This window comes from Ochotona princeps, chromosome 2, assembly GCF_030435755.1.
Source record: "Ochotona princeps isolate mOchPri1 chromosome 2, mOchPri1.hap1, whole genome shotgun sequence".
Classification (NCBI taxonomy): domain Eukaryota; kingdom Metazoa; phylum Chordata; class Mammalia; order Lagomorpha; family Ochotonidae; genus Ochotona; species Ochotona princeps.
Window position 1 is genome coordinate 26,233,957 of NC_080833.1, and position 18,308 is coordinate 26,252,264.

An 18,308-nucleotide genomic window follows, 5' to 3' on the forward strand; every position below is an offset into this window, starting at 1 on the left:
GAGAGTGTTTAGAAAACTTCATTTCTATTTAGTTCATTAGTTTTTAAAAGCTGTTTTTTTAAAATTGATTCACAGTTAACCTACCTGATAAACTACTGTAGAAAAGCTGATTTTCTGATGAACATTAGCGTTGGAACGATAAGGGATCCTTAATTATTAGGGTTTCAATCTTGATTGTGTTTTAGTACTCAGGATACTTAGGTTAGGAAGTGTTAGATTTTTCATTTAAACATTTTACCTTGTACTCATACATTGTGTGGTTTAAAAGACAACTTTATTTTAAAATGATACTGATTTTTAAGATTTTCATATGTAATATTTTTCAAAAGTATTTTGAAAATACAGATAAACTTTGAAATCTGCAATCTCAAAGAAAATAAATACTAACCATTTACTGTATTTCTTTTTAATCTTTGAAACATAATATACTAAATCTCATCAGTTCTGTGAAGTAGATGGTCTGTTCATTCCATTTTGAACTTAGGATCAATTCAGTTTGTAAGTTTATCTCAGAAAATTTAAGTTTTAAATTTCAATTCCATTTCCCTTATCCCTGTGTTATAATTGCTTCTGTATTATTTCTTTATTTAACTCACACACACACAAAAGAGAGAAGTGCATTATACTGTAGCTTATTTTATCATTGTTATCATTTTTAGGGATATTTTAAATCCAAAGGATGTGATCAGTGCCCAGTTTGAAAATACCACCACCAGTAAAGATTTTTGCAGCCAGTCATGTTTGTCAACATACGAACTGAAAAAAAAACCTATTGTTACCATAAACACAAATAGCATTTCAACCAAATGCAGTATGTGTCAAAAGAATGCTGTTGTAAGTTCCCTTTTTTACTTTATTGGGAGGAATGACCTAATGTTTGTCTTGGGGAACAGCTTTTGATGGTCTCCGCTTGTTGTTGGTTTGTTGGTTTTTGATTCTAGATTCGACATGAAGTTAATTACCAGAATGTGGTACATAAACTTTGCAGTGATGCCTGCTTCTCTAAGTTTCGGTCGGCTAACAACCTCACCATGAACTGCTGTGAGAACTGTGGGGGTTACTGTTACAGTGGCTCTGGACAGTGCCACATGCTTCAGATAGAGGGACAGTCTAAGAAGTTTTGTAGTTCAACGTGTGTCACAGCATACAAGCAGGTATATGACCATATTTAATTGCAGTCTATAGAATTTTTAAAGAGTATATTAAAAATATTGAGAGCAATCTATTTCCTTAACTAAAAAGTACTTTACATATAAATAGTGTTGTGTAATGAACATGTATTAGTGTGTTAAAGAGTTAGTAGCAGCTTCTGTTCCAGCATTTGAAATATGTGTAGTTTGGGTACGCCTTTTTTGTTTTAAATGTGATTAATATTTTGAGCATCATTCTTTTCAAGATGTATTTGTTTGACAGACCAGGTCAGTAGAGAAAGGTGGAGTGAGTTAAAGAGAAGCAGGGAGTGAGAGCGCCCAGGTGGGGGTTGACTGGACCAGGCTAGTGCCTGACTGACCCTTCTGCAGCTGGCACACATGAGAGCAAGGTCTTCAGACCTCCCTTGTGACGCTTCTTAGGGGGCTTCCTTACTAGATTGCTGACCTCAGGAAAACCTCAGAGACATTATGGTCCCATCCTGAAACAGGAGTGGGCCATCTCAGTTGCTGACCCTTGTGCAAGAATGGAGAACATGCCCAGATGAACATGAAAAACAAGATGCCCAGCTCATCTAAGGCAGTGAAAGCCTTCATGTAGCTCATCAAAAGATGGAAAGGACAGTGAAAATTCTGAAGGCCAGCCACTGTGACAAGCATCTGGGTCTGTGGGCACTCTGAAGTAGACAAAGTACAGCCAGCAGGCCTTAGAGAGAATTTCACAACTCTGATGTACAAAGTGGACAACTTCTCAGAACAATCATCATCACTCTATTAACAGCCTAGGAGCATTCTTCCAAACAGTGAGGCCTCATATGACTCTCTGTCCACCCTTCCCACTGCCCCGACCATCTCCATATTGATCAGAATCACATGCCCACATGGATCTGTAACCCGGTCACCTTTGCAAAAAGTATTAAAATAAATAAATACCGACCTAGATTTTATTCCCACACTCTGTTACAGTACTAACATAGTTTTACCCTGAGGGGAGCAGTTAAAACTCCCTCAGCTCCAGATTGTTTCCTTGTTTGTATATATATATATATATTTTTTTAATTGGAAAGGCACATGTACAGAAAGAAGGAGAGACAGAGAGGAAGATCTTCTGTCCGATGATTCACTCCCGAAGTGACCACAGTGGCCAGTGTTGTGCCGATCTGGAGCCAGGAGCCAGGAACTTCTTTCCGCGTCTCCCACACAGTTGCAGGGTCCCAAGGTTTTGGGCTGTCCTTGACTGGTTTCCCAGGCCACAAGCAGGGAGCTGGATGGGAAGTGGAGCTGCTGGGAATAGAACCAGTGACCATATAGGATCCTGGCGCATTCAAGGCGAGGACCTTAACCACTACGCTATAGCTCTGGGCCCTGTGTATTGTTTTAAGTCTGTTAGGGATTAGAGGACAACCTATATCACCAGCACGTTTTTCAGATAATACAAAGTTAAGAATGAGAAGATTTCTAGTTTGGTTGTAGAACTTGGTACAATATACTTGTTCCTTTTTGCCTCTCTGCTTTTTTTTCCCTTCTAAACAGTTCATTGATCAAATATTAGATGTACTAGCTACTCTGAGAGCTCTATGTCTCTCGGTGTGTGAATGAATAGGTGTTTGTAGCGGAAGTGTTTTGGGGTTCACTGGGCCACAGAGGCAGCACTGGCAGATGTACTTGATAAGTCAAATAGAGATTGTCAGTGTAAGCATCACAACACTTAAGTCTTGGCCCAGGTTTTATAAATGGAGTCTACATCTGTATCCTGAGGAAGAAGGGATGGAAAGTAAGGTTGAACAGTAAGAAGACGACGGTTGCATTAAGGCCAGTGCTCATTTTAAAGATTTATTTATTTTCATTGGCAAGCCGGATACACAGAGAGGAAAATCTTCCATCTGCTGATTGACTGCCCAAGTGGCTGCAATGGCCAGAGCCGAGCCGACCTGAAGGCCAGGATCCAGGAGCTTCTTCTGGGTCTCCCACACAGGTGCAGGTCCCAAGGCTTTGGGCCGTCCTCGACTGCTTTCCCGCCACAAGCAGGGAGCTGGATGGGAAGTGAGGCTGCTGGGACCTGAACTGGCATCCATATAGGATCATGGCGCATGCAAGGCGAGGACTCTAGGCTACTGTGCTGGGCACCCAATGCTCATTTTAATATGTACCTATTTTAATGTCAGCTGTTAAAATTTGAGATAGATCTTGAAATCTCTCCTTTGGTGTGAGGCATGTAAATATTCTGAATGTGGAGCATTTAATATATTCAGCACTATTTGCTGCTGCATGGACTTAAGATACTGTTGTCACAGATTACTGTGAAATCCAAGTTTTGCACCCATTTTATTGTTTACATAATTTCTTATTAGTATTATTGGAATGTCTGATAGTTTTCTCATGAGTTAAATATCTTTGATTCAGTATATTGCTATAAATAGTATTTTTGGATGAATTCTTGCAATTTTTTAGGATAGTACTAGAACATTAATTCTTACTGTTGTTTAATGTTTTAAAAACTAGTTACAACCAATTATTTTCCTGAAATTTATAAACTACTAGGTTATAACCAGCATAAGTTTTTAATTAAGAGAAATAGTGTAGAATATATCAACATATACCACAAATTGTGGCAATATATATTTCTCTGTGAAAGTCTTTCTAATTTTATATGCATGCATATATTACTCAAATGCAAACCAGATTACATGTGAATTGAGTCACTGGTAAGATTTAGTTCTTACTGAGAATTGTAATGAAAAAGTTTAAACACCATTGTTCAGAAACATTAAGACATGCAAACATTTGAAAGAATTTTGTTTTTACTGGCCGCTGTTAAAAATGAGTGTTGTTTTATTCTCTTAATAGAAATCAGCCAAAATTACACCATGTGCGCTTTGCAAATCATTGAGATCCTCAGCAGAAATGATCGAAAATACCAATAGCTTGGGGAAGACAGAGCTTTTCTGTTCTGTTAATTGTTTATCTGCTTACAGAGTTAAAATGGTTGCTTCTGCAGGTAATACTGCTTCCATAAACTATCAAGTGGGATAGCTGAAAGAAATTTGTATTTATGGTTTTTTAGGTTTTTTTTAAGACTTATTTTTATTTGAAAGGCAGAATTACAGGAAGAAGGAGAGACGGGACTGAGGGAGCCAGGAACCTTAGCTGGGTCTCCCACAGGGGTGTGAGGGGCCTAAAGACTTGAACCATCCTGTTCTGCCTTCCCAGGCCGTAGGCAGGGGACAGTTGGGACATGAGCTCGTGCCCATGTGGAATGCTGGCTCTGTAGGTGAAGATTTAGTTTACTGTGCTACAGTGCTGGCCCCAGAAATTTAGATTTCTTAAGACAAATTTAAAACGTTTCAGATTTTTGTTGTTAAATATAACCTATTTCTTGATTGCTTGTTTGCATATTTGTGTTTTCTTACTTTACTAAAAGACTCCTTTTACAAACTGACTTGTTTAATGTGTTTTGTTTATCCATACCTAATTTATTTCAACATTCATTTATTTTGCACTTTTAAGACCGACTACTTATGAAGAAAAAAAATTTAATGTTAAGATAGTTTTTGTCTATATGTGACATTCATAGAATTTAGTTTGTTTCTGCTGCTTGTCGACCTGTCACTTGAATTCTTGTGTGCTGTGTAAAATTTATTTATTTCACATACACTCATGTACATGTGTGTATGTTTCTCATTAATTTTTCTTTTGATTTGTTAAGGTGTACAAGTACCATGTAACAGTTGTAAAACCTCAGCCATTCCTCAGTATCACCTGGCCATGTCTGACGGAAGCATACGTAACTTCTGCAGCTACAGCTGTGTGGTAGCCTTCCAGGTATGGCACTCAGTGTCATAATGTCAGCTGATCACATAGATGCTAATGCCTAAATTGCCTACGTTTTTATCTCAGTCTTGTTAAGCTTTGATTCTTACTTCATTCTATATTTGGAACATGACGTCCAGCTACCTCTTATAAGATTGTATGGTTACTTCATCGTCTTGAAGATTAGTGTATTCTTTTTTGAGATTAGTGAGATCCTCCCCTTCGTTCCTCTTTCATTCATTTGCAAGCTGCCCAAAGGCAGGGGTTTTTGCCTGTTCATAATTGTAAAACTTTCCCTTTCCCACCTAGAATTCAACTTGACATATATAAGTATGCGATATTTGTTTGAATCAATGATTATAGCTACCTTTTTTAAAAAAATTGTTTTGTTTTTCAGAATTTGTTCAACAAACCAACTGGAATGAATTCTTCAGTAGTGCCCTTGTCTCAGGGCCAAGTAATTGTGAGCATCCCCACAGGCTCAACAGTGTCTGCAGGAGGAGCTAACACCTCCGCTGTTTCTCCCACCTCCATCAGTAGCTCTGCTGCAGCTGGCCTCCAGCGTCTTGCTGCCCAGTCCCAGCACGTTGGGTTTGCACGAAGTGTTGTGAAACTCAAATGTCAACACTGTAACCGGCTGTTTGCCACAAAACCAGAACTTCTTGACTATAAGGTAAAGCATACATTCTTCATAAGAGTTGAGTATAAGGCAGTCATCTGTGGTTAGGACACCAGTTTGGGAGATGTATGTCCTGTCTGTATCGAGTGCCCGAGTTCAATCCCTGGGTCCACCTTCTCGATTCCAGCTTTCCACAGATTCTGACCCTGCAGGGTACTGGATATGACTCAGAATAGCTGGCTTCTTGCAAGCGGTGTGGGAGACCTGGATTGCATTCCAGTTTCTCAGCCTCAGTGCCAGCATTGCAAGCATTGGGGGTGAAGATGAGAACCCTTTTTGTTTGTCTCACTCTGACTTTCAAACAAATAATACTTTTGCTTAAAAAGAAAGACTTGCATATAAATGGATTTACCCATGCTCTTTTTAGCTTTTCATCTCAAAATTGCTGTTTTGAAAGATGGATAAGGATTTCCACAAAGTAAACCAAATATCTAATTAATACTTATCGTTTCTCTTCAGGGTAAAATGTTTCAGTTCTGTGGCAAGAATTGTTCTGATGAATATAAGAAAATAAATAATGTAATGGCAATATGTGAATATTGTAAAATTGAGAAGATTATCAAGGAGACTGTGCGATTCTCGGGTGTTGACAAGTCGTTCTGCAGTGAAGGTAAAATAGATTATCTCGTCTGCCCAGTATGTTAGCTGTCTTAAAGGTAGTTGATACTTAAGATATTGCTGAAAGGTCATTTTATTCTTTATGTGTAACACCGAGCTGTTATGATTTATTTATGCTTACTTTACTTTTTAGACTTTAGTCATTGATTTTGCATAGATGTTGAAATGAACTGTCCTCAATGTAGAACATTAAAAATAGTGATATGAAGAATAACATTATTAGTGAAAACTAAAATTTTTGTTCTCATACTTATGTCTAAATAGATCTCCTTTAGCTATAGTATCACCCTCTGTTTAAACCCGTTTGTTGTTTTAAAGACCTTATCTTTGTAAATGTACGATGTCTAAACATAAAAACCAATGTGAGCTACTAGTTCATTTCCATTATTTAGATGAATCCTTTTAAGTTTACCATGTGTTACTGTGAATCTGCACAAGTTAGTCTAAGTAGGTGGTTTTCAAACCTTTGACCACAACACAAAAGGACATGTGACACTATATGACTATATGGTCAAATTTAGGTTCCATAAAAAACTTACTGTGACTAGAGTGTAATATGTTATCCTTATTTCGTTTTGTAAAAATGCTAGTTGTTTTAATCCTCTGTGTCTTTTGATCTACAAATTTATCTGAACCAAATATAAAAATTATATTCTGGGTCAATTAAGTTAATAATGTAGCTACATCGTATTTCTCCCTAATGTTAATTTTATGTGTTCTGCTTTTTAGGTTGCAAATTGCTTTATAAACATGACTTGGCAAAACGCTGGGGAAATCACTGTAAAATGTGCAGTTACTGTTTACAAACATCTCCCAAACTGGTACAGAATAACCTGGGAGGAAAGGTCGAGGAATTCTGCTGTGAGGATTGCATGTCCAAACACACGGTTTTGTTCTATCAGGTAAATGCACTTCACCTTGTTGGGTTTTTCAAGTGAGGTTGTAAATTATCTGCTGTTACAGTTCTACATAGCAGGCAGTTGGCTGTGGGACCTGTAGCACCAGGATATCATTAGGTGCTGGTTTGAGTCATAGGTGCTCCTCCTACAGTCCTTGTCCTTGCTAATGGGACTGGGAAAGCAACCAAGAATGGCCCAAGTGCCTGGGCTGCTAGAACACACTTCAGGTTTCCAGCTTCTGGTTTCAGACAGGCGCTGTTCCCACTGTCACGGGCGTTTGGGGAGCTCTTTTATGCTCTCTATGTAATTCTGCTTTTCAAATAAATCCTAAAAAAGAAAAATTCTGTGTAGTATGAAGAAAAATTTTCTTGATATATAAACAGCTTTAAATTTGTTTTTAAGTTTTAGTTTTAGCAGATTGGATATACTTAGTAGATGAAATTTTAAGGTTATAGTGACATTCCCTTCCTCTGTCTCTCCTGCCTACCCACTTTCCCTCTCCCTATTTTTAGTTTTTGAGATAACATTTTGAATTTACGTACTAAAAAGGCTTAATGGATCTGAATAGGAAATTTAACAAGTGAAAAGCAAAATGGCCCGAGTTTAGTAGCAATATATACAGTGATTTTATATGATAATTGAAGGGATAAGGTGATCATTTCACTGATATACTGTACATTTTTGAAGTAATCCCCTATCATTAACATTCTAGTGGTAAGACATTTTGTACCACTGTATTGACAAAGGTGTAAGTAAAGTTTCACAAGACTATTTTTACTGCATTATTGATATACACAGGCATGTCTTTTTTCAAAATTTTACCTCTTGCATATGTTGAAGAACAGTTGGTATATGTTTCTGTATCTGATTTTTTTCACTCAACATGATGTTCTCCAGTTGTATCCCTTTTGCTGGAATAATAGAATTTCACTCTTTATAGCTGAATAATATTCCATTATATTATGTACCATATTTTCTTTATCTATTCATCTGATCATGGACACCTTGATTTCAAATTTTGGCTACTGTGAACACTACTGCGAGAAACATGATGCAGTTATCTCTTGCATACACATGGCAAGTCGATTTCTGGTTTTTGAAGAAATCTGCACACTGTTTTGCACAGTGGATGCACATCCCCACCAGCAGTGAATAGGAATTACCCTTTCTTCACTTTCTTGCCAGCTTTTGTTACTCTGTGTTTTGCATTTTTTCCATTCCCACAGGGGTGAGGTGATATCTCATTGTGGCTTTGAACTACATTTCCCTAATGGCTAGTGATAATGAGCATTTTTTTTTTCTTTTCATATATGTCTTGGCCTTTTGTATTTTTCTTGTTTTCAAAACTGTCTGTTGAGGTCCTTTACACAATTCTTAACTGGATTGGTTGTTTTTTGTTGGTGTTGAGTTTTTAAGGTTGCTGGTATATTCTGGATATTATTCCTTTGTCAAATAGATAAATTGCAAATGTTTTTTCCCATTGTGTAAGGTGTCTCTTCTCTCTGTTCATGGTTTCCTATGCGGTATAGGAGCTTCTGAGTTTGTTTAGTTTCAGTTTTGTGGCGTGTTCTTTTTCCAAGAAGTCATCCCCTTCAGCAGTGTCTTGCAGTGTTTCCCAACATTGTCCTCCAGCAACTTCATAGTCTTGGGTCTTAAATTAGGGGTTTGACTCACTTGGGGGGTGTGTGTGTGTCTGATGTAGATTTAATTTCATTCTTCTAAATATATCGAGTTTGGCAAGCACCATTTGTTTATAATATTATCCTTTTTTTAAGATTCATTTATTTTTATTGAAAAGTCAGATATACAGAGAGGAGGAGAGACAGAGAGGAAGATCTTTTGTCCAATGATTCACTCCCCAAGTCAGCGCAATGGCTTGTGCTGCACCGATCCGGAGCCAGGAGCCAGGAGCCAGGAACCTCCTCCAGGTCTCCCACGCGGGTGCAGGGTCCCAATGCTTTGGGCCGTCCTCAACTGCTTTCCCAGGCCACAAGCAGGGAGCTGGATGGGAAGTGGAGCTGCTGGGAATAGAACTGGCGACCATATGGGATCCTGGCGCGTGTAAGGCGAGGACTTTAACTGCTAGGCCACTGTGCCAGGCCCTATAATATTATCCTTAGTACTTATTGTCAAAACTTAATGTATGTGCATGGATTAATTTCTCAGCTCTGTTCTAGTCCATAGATCTATGTATCTTCTTTCTTTGTTTTTTTTTTTTTTTTTTTTAATTTGTTTCTTTTTATTGGAAAGGCAGATTTGAAGAGAAAAGGAAAGAGTCAGAAATATCTTCCATTATTGGTTCACTCCCAAAGTGTCATAACTGGAACTGAGTGGATCCAAATCCAGGAGCCGGGAGTCCCCTCCTGATCTCCCACATGAGTGCAGGGTTCCAAGGCTTTGCATCATCCTGTGTTATGTTTCCAAGTCACAGGCAGGGAGCTGGGTGGGAAGTGGAGCAGCCAGGACACAAACTCTTATGGTATGCCAATACTTGCAGGTGAGGGATGAGGTAGTTGAGCCATCATGCTGGCCCCTTTGTAACTTTCTTTTTTACACTTGCACCATGCTGTTTTTATTACTGTAGTTTTGCAGTATGCTTTGAAGTCAGGTACTGTGATTCATCCAGTTTGATGTTTGTTTTTCTTTTTTATTGTGCTTTTTTTTTTTGTATTTCCATTGGAATTTGAGAATTTTTAAAAATTGTCTAAAAAATGTCGTTTTGTGTATGTGCTGCAGCAGTGGGCATGAATGCCATTTGTATTTTGATAATTATCAAATCTATAAATTGTTTTAGTTTGTATGGATATTTTAGCAAGAGCTATCTTTCCATTTTTTGTGTCCTTGATTTCTTTCATCAGTTTTTTTTTTAAGGGCAGATGTATAGACATCTCTGTCTTCTTCCAGATCTGAGGGAAAATAGTTTGTTTTTCTCCATTCAGCATGATATTGCCTGCTGTTTGTGTTATTATAACCTTTATAATTTTGAGATATGTTCCTTCCACACTGAGTTTGTTGAGGATTATTATCATGTGAGTGGTGAATCTTACCAAAATCTTTCTTGGCAGCTGTTTAGGACTGCCCTGTGCTACTTATTCCGTATTCATTTGATGTGATTTATGATGTTTATTGGTTTCTAACTTGATTATAGCATGTGATCTTTTTGGTGTGGTTTAGAATTTAATTTGCTAGTATTTTCTTAGGAATTTTTAAATCTATACACATTAATAATATAGGCCTATAGTTTTATGTGGGGTTTTTGTTTGTTTTCGCTTTTGTTTTCATGTCATGTCTTTGGTTCGGTATAAGAGTGATGGTAACTGCATAAGAAGAATTTGAGATAATTTTGTCCTGTTTTGTATTTTGGAATTGTTGCAAAATATTAGTTACCTCCTCTTCAGTAGTAAAGCCACCAGGTCCCAGGTGTTTTCTGGAAGATTCTGATTGCTGCTTCAATCCTGTTACTAGTTATGGTTTCATTTAGATTGTCTGTGTCTTTCAACTTAATTTTTGGTAAGTTTTATGTATCCAGGTATTTAACCATTTGTTCGAGGTTTTTCAGTTCATTAGCAGTGATTCTTAATAGTAGTGTGTTAAAACTTTTGTATTTCAGTGGTCAGTAGTGTCTGTTATGATGTCTCCTTTTTCATCTCTGATTTTATTCATTTGCATTTTTTGTTTTTTCTTTGTAGCTTGGATAGAGGGTTATGTTTTCATCTAGAAAAAATTTTTGTTTTGTTGATTTTTTTTTTGAGATTTTTTTTTAATTTCTTTTTTTTTTTTTAAAGATTTATTTTTATTACAGAGTCAGATATACAGAAAGGAGGAGAGACAGAGAGGAAGATCTTCTGTCCGATGATTCACTCCCCAAGTCAGCGCAACAGCCGGTGCTGTGCCAATCCAGAGCCAGGAGCCAGGAACCTCTTCTGGGTCTCCCAAGCAGTTGCAGGGTCGCAAAGCATTGGGCCATCCTCGACTGCTTTCCCAGGCCACAAGCAGGGAGCTGGATGGGAAGTGGAGCCGCTGGGATTAGAACTGGCGCCCATATGGGATCCCGGGGCGTTCAAGGCAAGGACTTAAGCCTCTAGGCCACCGTGCCAGGCTCTGAAATGTTTTTTAAATTTCTATTTCACTTATTTCTGCTATCTGATACTTATTTCTTTCCTGCTGATTTTGTTTGATTTGTTCTTGTCTAAGTCTTCAAGGTGCATTAATTTTTAAAATGTGAGATGTTCCTCTTTGTTTTAGTGTAAGCACTTAATGCTGTGAACTTGTCCCAACTGCTGCTTTGTCTATATCCTATAGATTTTTGATATGTTGTGTTTCCGTTTCATTTACTTAGGGTTTTAAATTTTCTTCAGTGATCCATTGATCAGTCAGTAACATATTACTTAATTTCCAGCTTTTTATGAGTATTCCATTGTTTTTCTTGTTGATTTCTAGTTTTATTCCTTTATGGTCTGAGAAGATACCCTGGTTTGACTTCAATTTGCTGAGACTGGATTTGTCACCTGATATGTGATCTATCCTAGAAAATATTGCATTTGCTGATGAGAAAAGTGTGTATTATGTAGCTGTTGGATGAAATATCTTGTAAATGTCTGCTTTATAGAGTTTGAACACTTAGGTATCTTTATGGAGTTTTTGTCTAGGCAATCCATTGGTAAGAGAGACGGGTGTTGAAATCACTAACTGTTGGTCTATTGAAGACTTTTGCTTTCTTTAGGTCTAATTGTATTTTCTGTATATGTCTCGGTAGTCTTGTTGGTTGCACACCATGGCTTTAAATTTATGCTGTCCATAAATTTATAACTGTTATGTCTTCTTGTTGATTTGAACTTTTTGTCTCTTATAGTTTTTGATTTGAAGTCTGTTTTCTGTGTTACTTCTATAGCTATTCCTACTTATTTTTGGTTTCCATTTGCCTGGTATATCTTTTTCCATTATGTAAGAATTAATTTAGTACTTTATAAGTTATAAGTATTGAATGTTTATGTGTTTAATAATTGCAGTTAGAAAATGCCAATATTGTGAAAGTGATTCTTTTTATTTATAATATCCTGTACAAGAGATACTTTCAAATTGTGACCGTTTGATTATAATGAATTTATCTCCTGATATCTGAGGGAGATTGTTAGAAGTTTGTTTTTTCTAACTACTGATTATTATGTAATGTGTTTTTAAAATTGTTGTTGATTATAACATCTTTATAAAATAGATATTTACCTTTGTGGACAGTCAACCTTGAATTTTATGGTCTAAATTGTAAGTTAATTTCTGTTATGTGTGTCCTGTTTTTATTCTGTTCAACTATAGGTAATTTATTCCTTACTTTCTTAACTGTCTTCTTTTTCAGATGGCCAAGTGCGATGGTTGTAAAAGACAGGGTAAACTCAGTGAGTCCTTGAAATGGAGAGGGGAAATAAAACATTTTTGTAATCTACTGTGTATTTTGATGTTCTGTCACCAGCAAAGTGTATGTGACCCGCCTTCCCAAAACAGTGCAGGTAAAATGGAGATTAAGTAAGCAGCATAGTCTTCAGTCAAAGCTGGGGACTACTATTGTTCTACAAATTAGAAACTATAAATTCTTGTTAGTTTCATGAAACATCAATTTCATTTTATTCAAATGCATTGTCAGATTCTTTTTAGTTGAACACCTTAAAGCTTTCTTGAGCTAATTAAAGTAGACAGACATTATAGATATTTAAGTTTTGGGAAAAGATGATAACTACAATTTACTGGAAAGAATTACAAAGGGAGGGAGAGAGAAAGGGAGAGACAGAGATAGGGATCTTCCATCTTCTGGTTTCTTCTCCAAATGGCCTGAGCTGAGCTGATTGGAAGCCAGGAGCCAAGGGCATCTTCCTGGTCTCCCACATGAGTACAGTGGTCCAAGGACATGAGTCATTCTCTCCTGCTTTCCCAAGCCATAAGCAGGGAGTTGAATCAGAAAGTGGAAGAACTGTTTCTTGAACCCATATGGGATTCCTATGGGATGGTACCCCTAACGGATTCCAGTGCTGAAGGCTTGCTATACCACTGCTTTGCCCCAAAGCTGTTTTAAAATAGAATATATTCACGTTCACTTTCTTAAAAAGGGATTTGAAACCATGAACCAAGGTTGTAAACTCTAAATCGCATGGTGTTTAAAATACATATATCATGTCCTTGTGTGGTAGCTTATTTGGCTAAAGTCCTCACCTTGCACGCACAAGGATCTCATGGGCGCCAGTTCTAGTTCCCAATAGCCCCACTTCCCATCCAGCTCCCTGCTTGTGGCCTGGGAAAGCAGTCGAGGACGGTCCAAAGCCTTGGGACTCAGCACACCTACATGGGAGACCTGGAGGAAGCTCCTGGCTCCTGGCTTCGGATCAGCTCAGCTCCAGCCGTTGCAGTGACTTGGGGAGTGAACCAGCGAATGTAAGATCTTCCTCTCTGTCTCCTATTCTCTGTATATCTGACTTTTCAATAAAAATAAATAAAATACATGTATTGTGTCTTTTTATATATTCTACCCCAAAAACCATGTACAGTCTCTTCATGGGAAGATGAAATTTAAGAAACAGGTTAGTCTTTAATGTTGATTTACTCTATCATGTGAAATTCATTGAAATTGTGCTGTGGGGATTGTTATTGGTTTTGTTAATGAGACTGTTGAGTTTTTATGTAAGTATAAATTACATGAAAAACTTTTAAGCTTCACTAATCCACTGATTAAAAAATAGGGAATCAAACTCTAGTTAATCCTGAAGTAACTCTGCTCTAACAGCAGTTATTAAAACCTCAAAAGTCCTTTTTAACCTTTTTTTGAAATGTTAGTTTCTATGAGCATTTCATTCTTTGTTTATTTTAATCAGCAGGTATATCCATGGTTCAAGCTGCTTCATCAGGGCCCCCGTCTTTGAGAAAAGACTCTACTCCAGTTATAGCAAATGTGGTATCGTTGGCAAGTGCACCTGCTGCTCAGCCCACAGTGAATTCTAACAGTGTCTTACAAGGTATGGCTTGAATATTTACTAAGTGTTTCTGAATTGAATATCATTTTGGTTTTCTTCCTTTTTCCCACTGTTGCCAAACAATATCCCAACTGGGTCCTTTGTCCAATACAGAGGAAGCCAGTCTCTGACATTGGGGTGAGGGATGGAAGAAGGCAGGTGTTTATTGCAAACCGCAGAGCAGGGAGTGGGCAGCTGTTCTTAATTCCAGGTTTCCTGAAGAGTTAAGGGGGAAAGTTTTTATCAATTGAAATTGGAAGTGAAAGATGCTTGATAAGCTCATGTCCAAGTTCCTGGTTGGTCAGTGTTTGTAAGAATTTCCCTGTAACTGGTCTGTGATGCTGTCCGCTTTAGGGAAGTTATGATGGCATGATGTGCTCTAGTTGTTGTGGGTTTATGTGAAGGTGGCGATTACATTTTGCACAGTCCTAAAATTCCCTTACAGAAATTATGCCTGGACACTTCTGTCCATCATGGTTTTTACTGGTGAAGATGCAAATGACTCCTTAAACCAGTGATTAGAACTTGTTAGGCTAGCTGGATCACTTCCTCATCATTGAGCTCTTTTTCATAAAAGATAGACAAGGACAACTTGGACTAAGCAGGACAGACAAGCGTCTGGGTACTGTCTATACTTAAAGGGGTTCATTTCAGCACTGTGAGATATTCTTATGAGCAGTTGTGACTCGCTGTATTCTGCTGTAGTAGAGTGTTCAATAGTGTTCCCGCAATTCCCACATCAGTTTTTCTTGAGAACTGCTTGTCTCTTTTACTGAATCAACACATATTGTTCCGAATGGAGTATTGTTTTTTAATAATTGGAAAACATCCTAAAATTATGTTTTAATTTTCATACAGGTGCAGTTCCAACAGTAACAGCAAAAATCATTGGGGATGTAAGTGTGATAATTTTTAATGGTATTGTTAACTTTCCATTTCTGTGCAATGTTAAGATCTGAGCTGATTTACTTTATTCTTTATTATTTAAAAAAATTCATTAAACTTAATCTTTGTTTAAGAATATTTTCTGATTAATTAGGTATTTTGTATTTGAATGTTTACTATTTTTATGTACTTATTGAAAATGATTTGAAAATTATGTTGAATTGTTCAGAATTCAGAAAATTTTATATTTTAGAGATTTTAAATAATTTGTAATATACTCAGATTATAAATATTTACTTCTCCCAGTGTAGATTCAATTAAGTAACTTTTTCTTTTATTTTACTCAGTAACAATTTTGTAATTATCTCTGAAAAGAAGAAAATGCAAGTTAGAAATTAGGACTGAAACAGTGGCATTTCTAGAGTGTTTCCAGGTCACTAGGATAACTTCTGCACCATCTTTGATTGTATTATTTAAATAATCATATGTGATTCTGTTATTCCTTATTTTGTTGATGGTCAGTGCTCCTAGACTTGACTCAAGCAAGAAGTAATGGTTCTCATTTTAAACTCAGCCAACCTTGTTATTTATTAGTCAATAATGTGTTACAATACAAATACCATTTTTCTTTGTTAAAAGAAATGGAAATTAAATGCAATAGAATTCAATTTACAGTTGTTAATATACTCCTTGACTACTATTGCCATTTCAGAAATATATTTTTCACACATTTGTTGATTTTATATATATATGTACATATATATATAATGTCTTCCATGTAATTTCAAAGTTTATTTCTTATAGTTATTACAAATCTTATAACTAATGAGACATTAAAAACCCCTTTGGCTTCTGATTTGTTTTTTGTTGCTAGGCAAGTACACAGACAGATGCTCTGAAGCTGCCACCCTCCCAACCTCCAAGGCTTTTGAAGAACAAAGCTTTGTTGTGCAAACCCATCACACAGACTAAAGCAACCTCTTGTAAGCCACATACCCAAAACAAAGAATGCCAGACAGGTATTCTTGGCTTTATTTTATTCTTTTTAGGTGAAGGTAATGTGGAATACATTGAGTATCCACCATTTCCTAGGTATTGTTTAGTTACATATATATATTGCCTTTCCATGTAAGTTACATATTTTTTCATTTGCAGCCTCATAAGTTAGGTCAAAAGGAGAAGCTAATTGATAACCACACAGTGTACATATCCCACAATTCTGCTCATTAGTGACTCTGATATAGAATAAGCATAAGCTTTAGCATTAAGTAGGCTTTTAATTTGGAGATGCTGAATTTTTGTAGTGTGTTTGCTGTGAACTGCTTCACGATCCTGTTCATATAAGTCACATCCCTTTAGGAGAGCTTCAGAGAGCTCTGGACTGCTTCTGTGGGCTGTTGTTGGGGTGGCAGCCTCTGGTCTTTTTGGTTTGTCTCTTTTGCCCTGCAAGTGAGCTGGAATGAGGGTGCTAATCGGACTCTTACATTCTTGCAGTTTCTCCTTGTGTTGAGCCCCTATCGTGTGGGTGGGAGCTTGTTCAGAAACACCCTCGTTCTTGTTCACAGTCACCAGGAATTTTACCTTTTCAGCTTTCATTTGGAAGGGATGAGAAATGCCTGTTCCTTCTGAGGAAATGCAGTAATGCATGATTGCGAGAAAACCCCATTCTTCTTGGCCTTTTGAGCACAGCTGAATTTGGGCGATGGTGCAGATTTTGATTCTTTTTTTTTTTTAAGATTTATTTATTTTTATTGAGAAGTCAGATATACAGAGAGGAAGAGAGATAGAGAGGAAGATCTTCCATCCGATGATTCACTCCCCAAGTGAGCGCAGCAACCAGTGCTGTGCCAATCCAGAGGCAGGAGCCAGGAGCCAAGAACTTCCTCCAGGCTTCCCACGCAGGTGCAGGGTCCCAAGGCTTTGGGCCGTGCTTGACTGCTTTCCCAGGCCACAAGCAGGGAGCTGGATGGGAAGTGGAGCTGCTGGGATTAGAACTGGCGCCCATGTGGGATCCCGGTGCTTTCAAGGCGAGGACTTTAGCCTCCTAGGCACGCCGCCGGGCCCAGTGCATTCATTTTCTTGAATAAATATTTTAATATTTGCATAAATCCTATAGGACAATTTCTGTTTCTTTTTTTTTTTAAGATTTATTCATTTTTATTGGAAAATCAGATATATAGAGAGGAAAATCATTCATCCGTTGATTCACTTCCCAAGTGGCCACAGTGGCAGGAGCTGAGCAGATCCGAAGCCAGGAGCTGCGAGCGTCTTCTGGGTCTCATGCGGGTGCTGGGTCCCAAGGCTTTGGGCCGTCCTTGACTGCTTTCCCAGGCCACAGGCAGGGAGCTGGATGGGAAGTGGGGCTATCGGGAATTAGAACCAGCACCCATGTGGGATCCTGGCGCATGCAAGACGAGGACTTTAGCCACTAGGCTACTGTGCTGGGCCTTAAAAAAATCAATCTTAAAAAAAATGAAAGTTTATACAAATTGATATTAGAAAAAATTATGCATTTCAATATCTTTTTGCACCAAAATAAACAACTTGTAATTCCATTTTCTACAGACCTCCTGAAATACCCTCCTATATTCCATTTCTTTTTCTTTATCCAGTCATCTATCTTGGACACTTAGGTTGTTGTAATATCTTACTCACTATGAACAGAGCTGCAGCAAACATGGGATGCAGATATCTCTTTTATATACTAATTTCTTTTCCTTTGGATATGTACTGCATCATATGTTAGTTCTGTTTCTAGTGTTTTGAAGAGCCTGTTTTCCATACTATTTCCCATTGTGGTGATGCTAATATATCTTCCTATCAGAAGTGTATGAGTTTCCCTTTCTCTCCATCTTCACTAGTAATTGTTACTTCTCTCTCTCTCTCTCTTTTACTTCAATAATTTGCTAGTTAGTACATGGTTTCAATGGCAACAGTAAATTCACTTTAAAAAGATAAAATACATAAGGCCAACATCATAAGCTAAGCCTCTGCCTGTAGCACCAGCATGCCCTATGGGCGCCAGTATGATTCGCTGCTGTTCTGAGAGCCAGGAACTTGGAGCTTTATTTGAATCACCTATGTGGATGCAGGGATTGTCATTCACTGCTTTCGTTAGGTATATTGCCAAGGAGCTTGGTGGGAAGTGGAGCAGGAATTGAACCTGTTGTGATGCTGGCATCATTGATGGCAGGGCAGCTTTATCCACTGCACCAAATGCCAATTCCAATGAATTTAGTTTTCAGGGTAGTTGTAGGACTTCTGGATAAAGAAA

The 18,308-nt window shown here is 37.7% G+C and overlaps 1 protein-coding gene across 7 annotated transcripts in view; it reads left to right on the top strand.

Annotated features, from left to right (window-relative positions):
* Nucleotides 1-18,308, top strand: part of ZMYM4 (zinc finger MYM-type containing 4) — a 142,458-nt gene that overhangs the window by 77,441 nt on the left and 46,709 nt on the right. For 6 of the 7 annotated variants that reach the window (XM_036494471.2, XM_058678712.1, XM_004591594.3 and 3 more), the window contains 11 exons: nt 660-834; nt 942-1,154; nt 3,996-4,146; nt 4,855-4,970; nt 5,356-5,631; nt 6,097-6,247; nt 6,985-7,157; nt 12,508-12,658; nt 14,012-14,152; nt 15,008-15,045; nt 15,909-16,053. In XM_036494471.2, coding sequence (XP_036350364.2) covers nt 660-834; nt 942-1,154; nt 3,996-4,146; nt 4,855-4,970; nt 5,356-5,631; nt 6,097-6,247; nt 6,985-7,157; nt 12,508-12,658; nt 14,012-14,152; nt 15,008-15,045; nt 15,909-16,053 — 1,730 coding nt within the window. The remainder of the gene's footprint in view (nt 1-659; nt 835-941; nt 1,155-3,995; nt 4,147-4,854; nt 4,971-5,355; nt 5,632-6,096; nt 6,248-6,984; nt 7,158-12,507; nt 12,659-14,011; nt 14,153-15,007; nt 15,046-15,908; nt 16,054-18,308) is intronic. The other variant, XM_058678708.1, reaches the window with a different exon arrangement.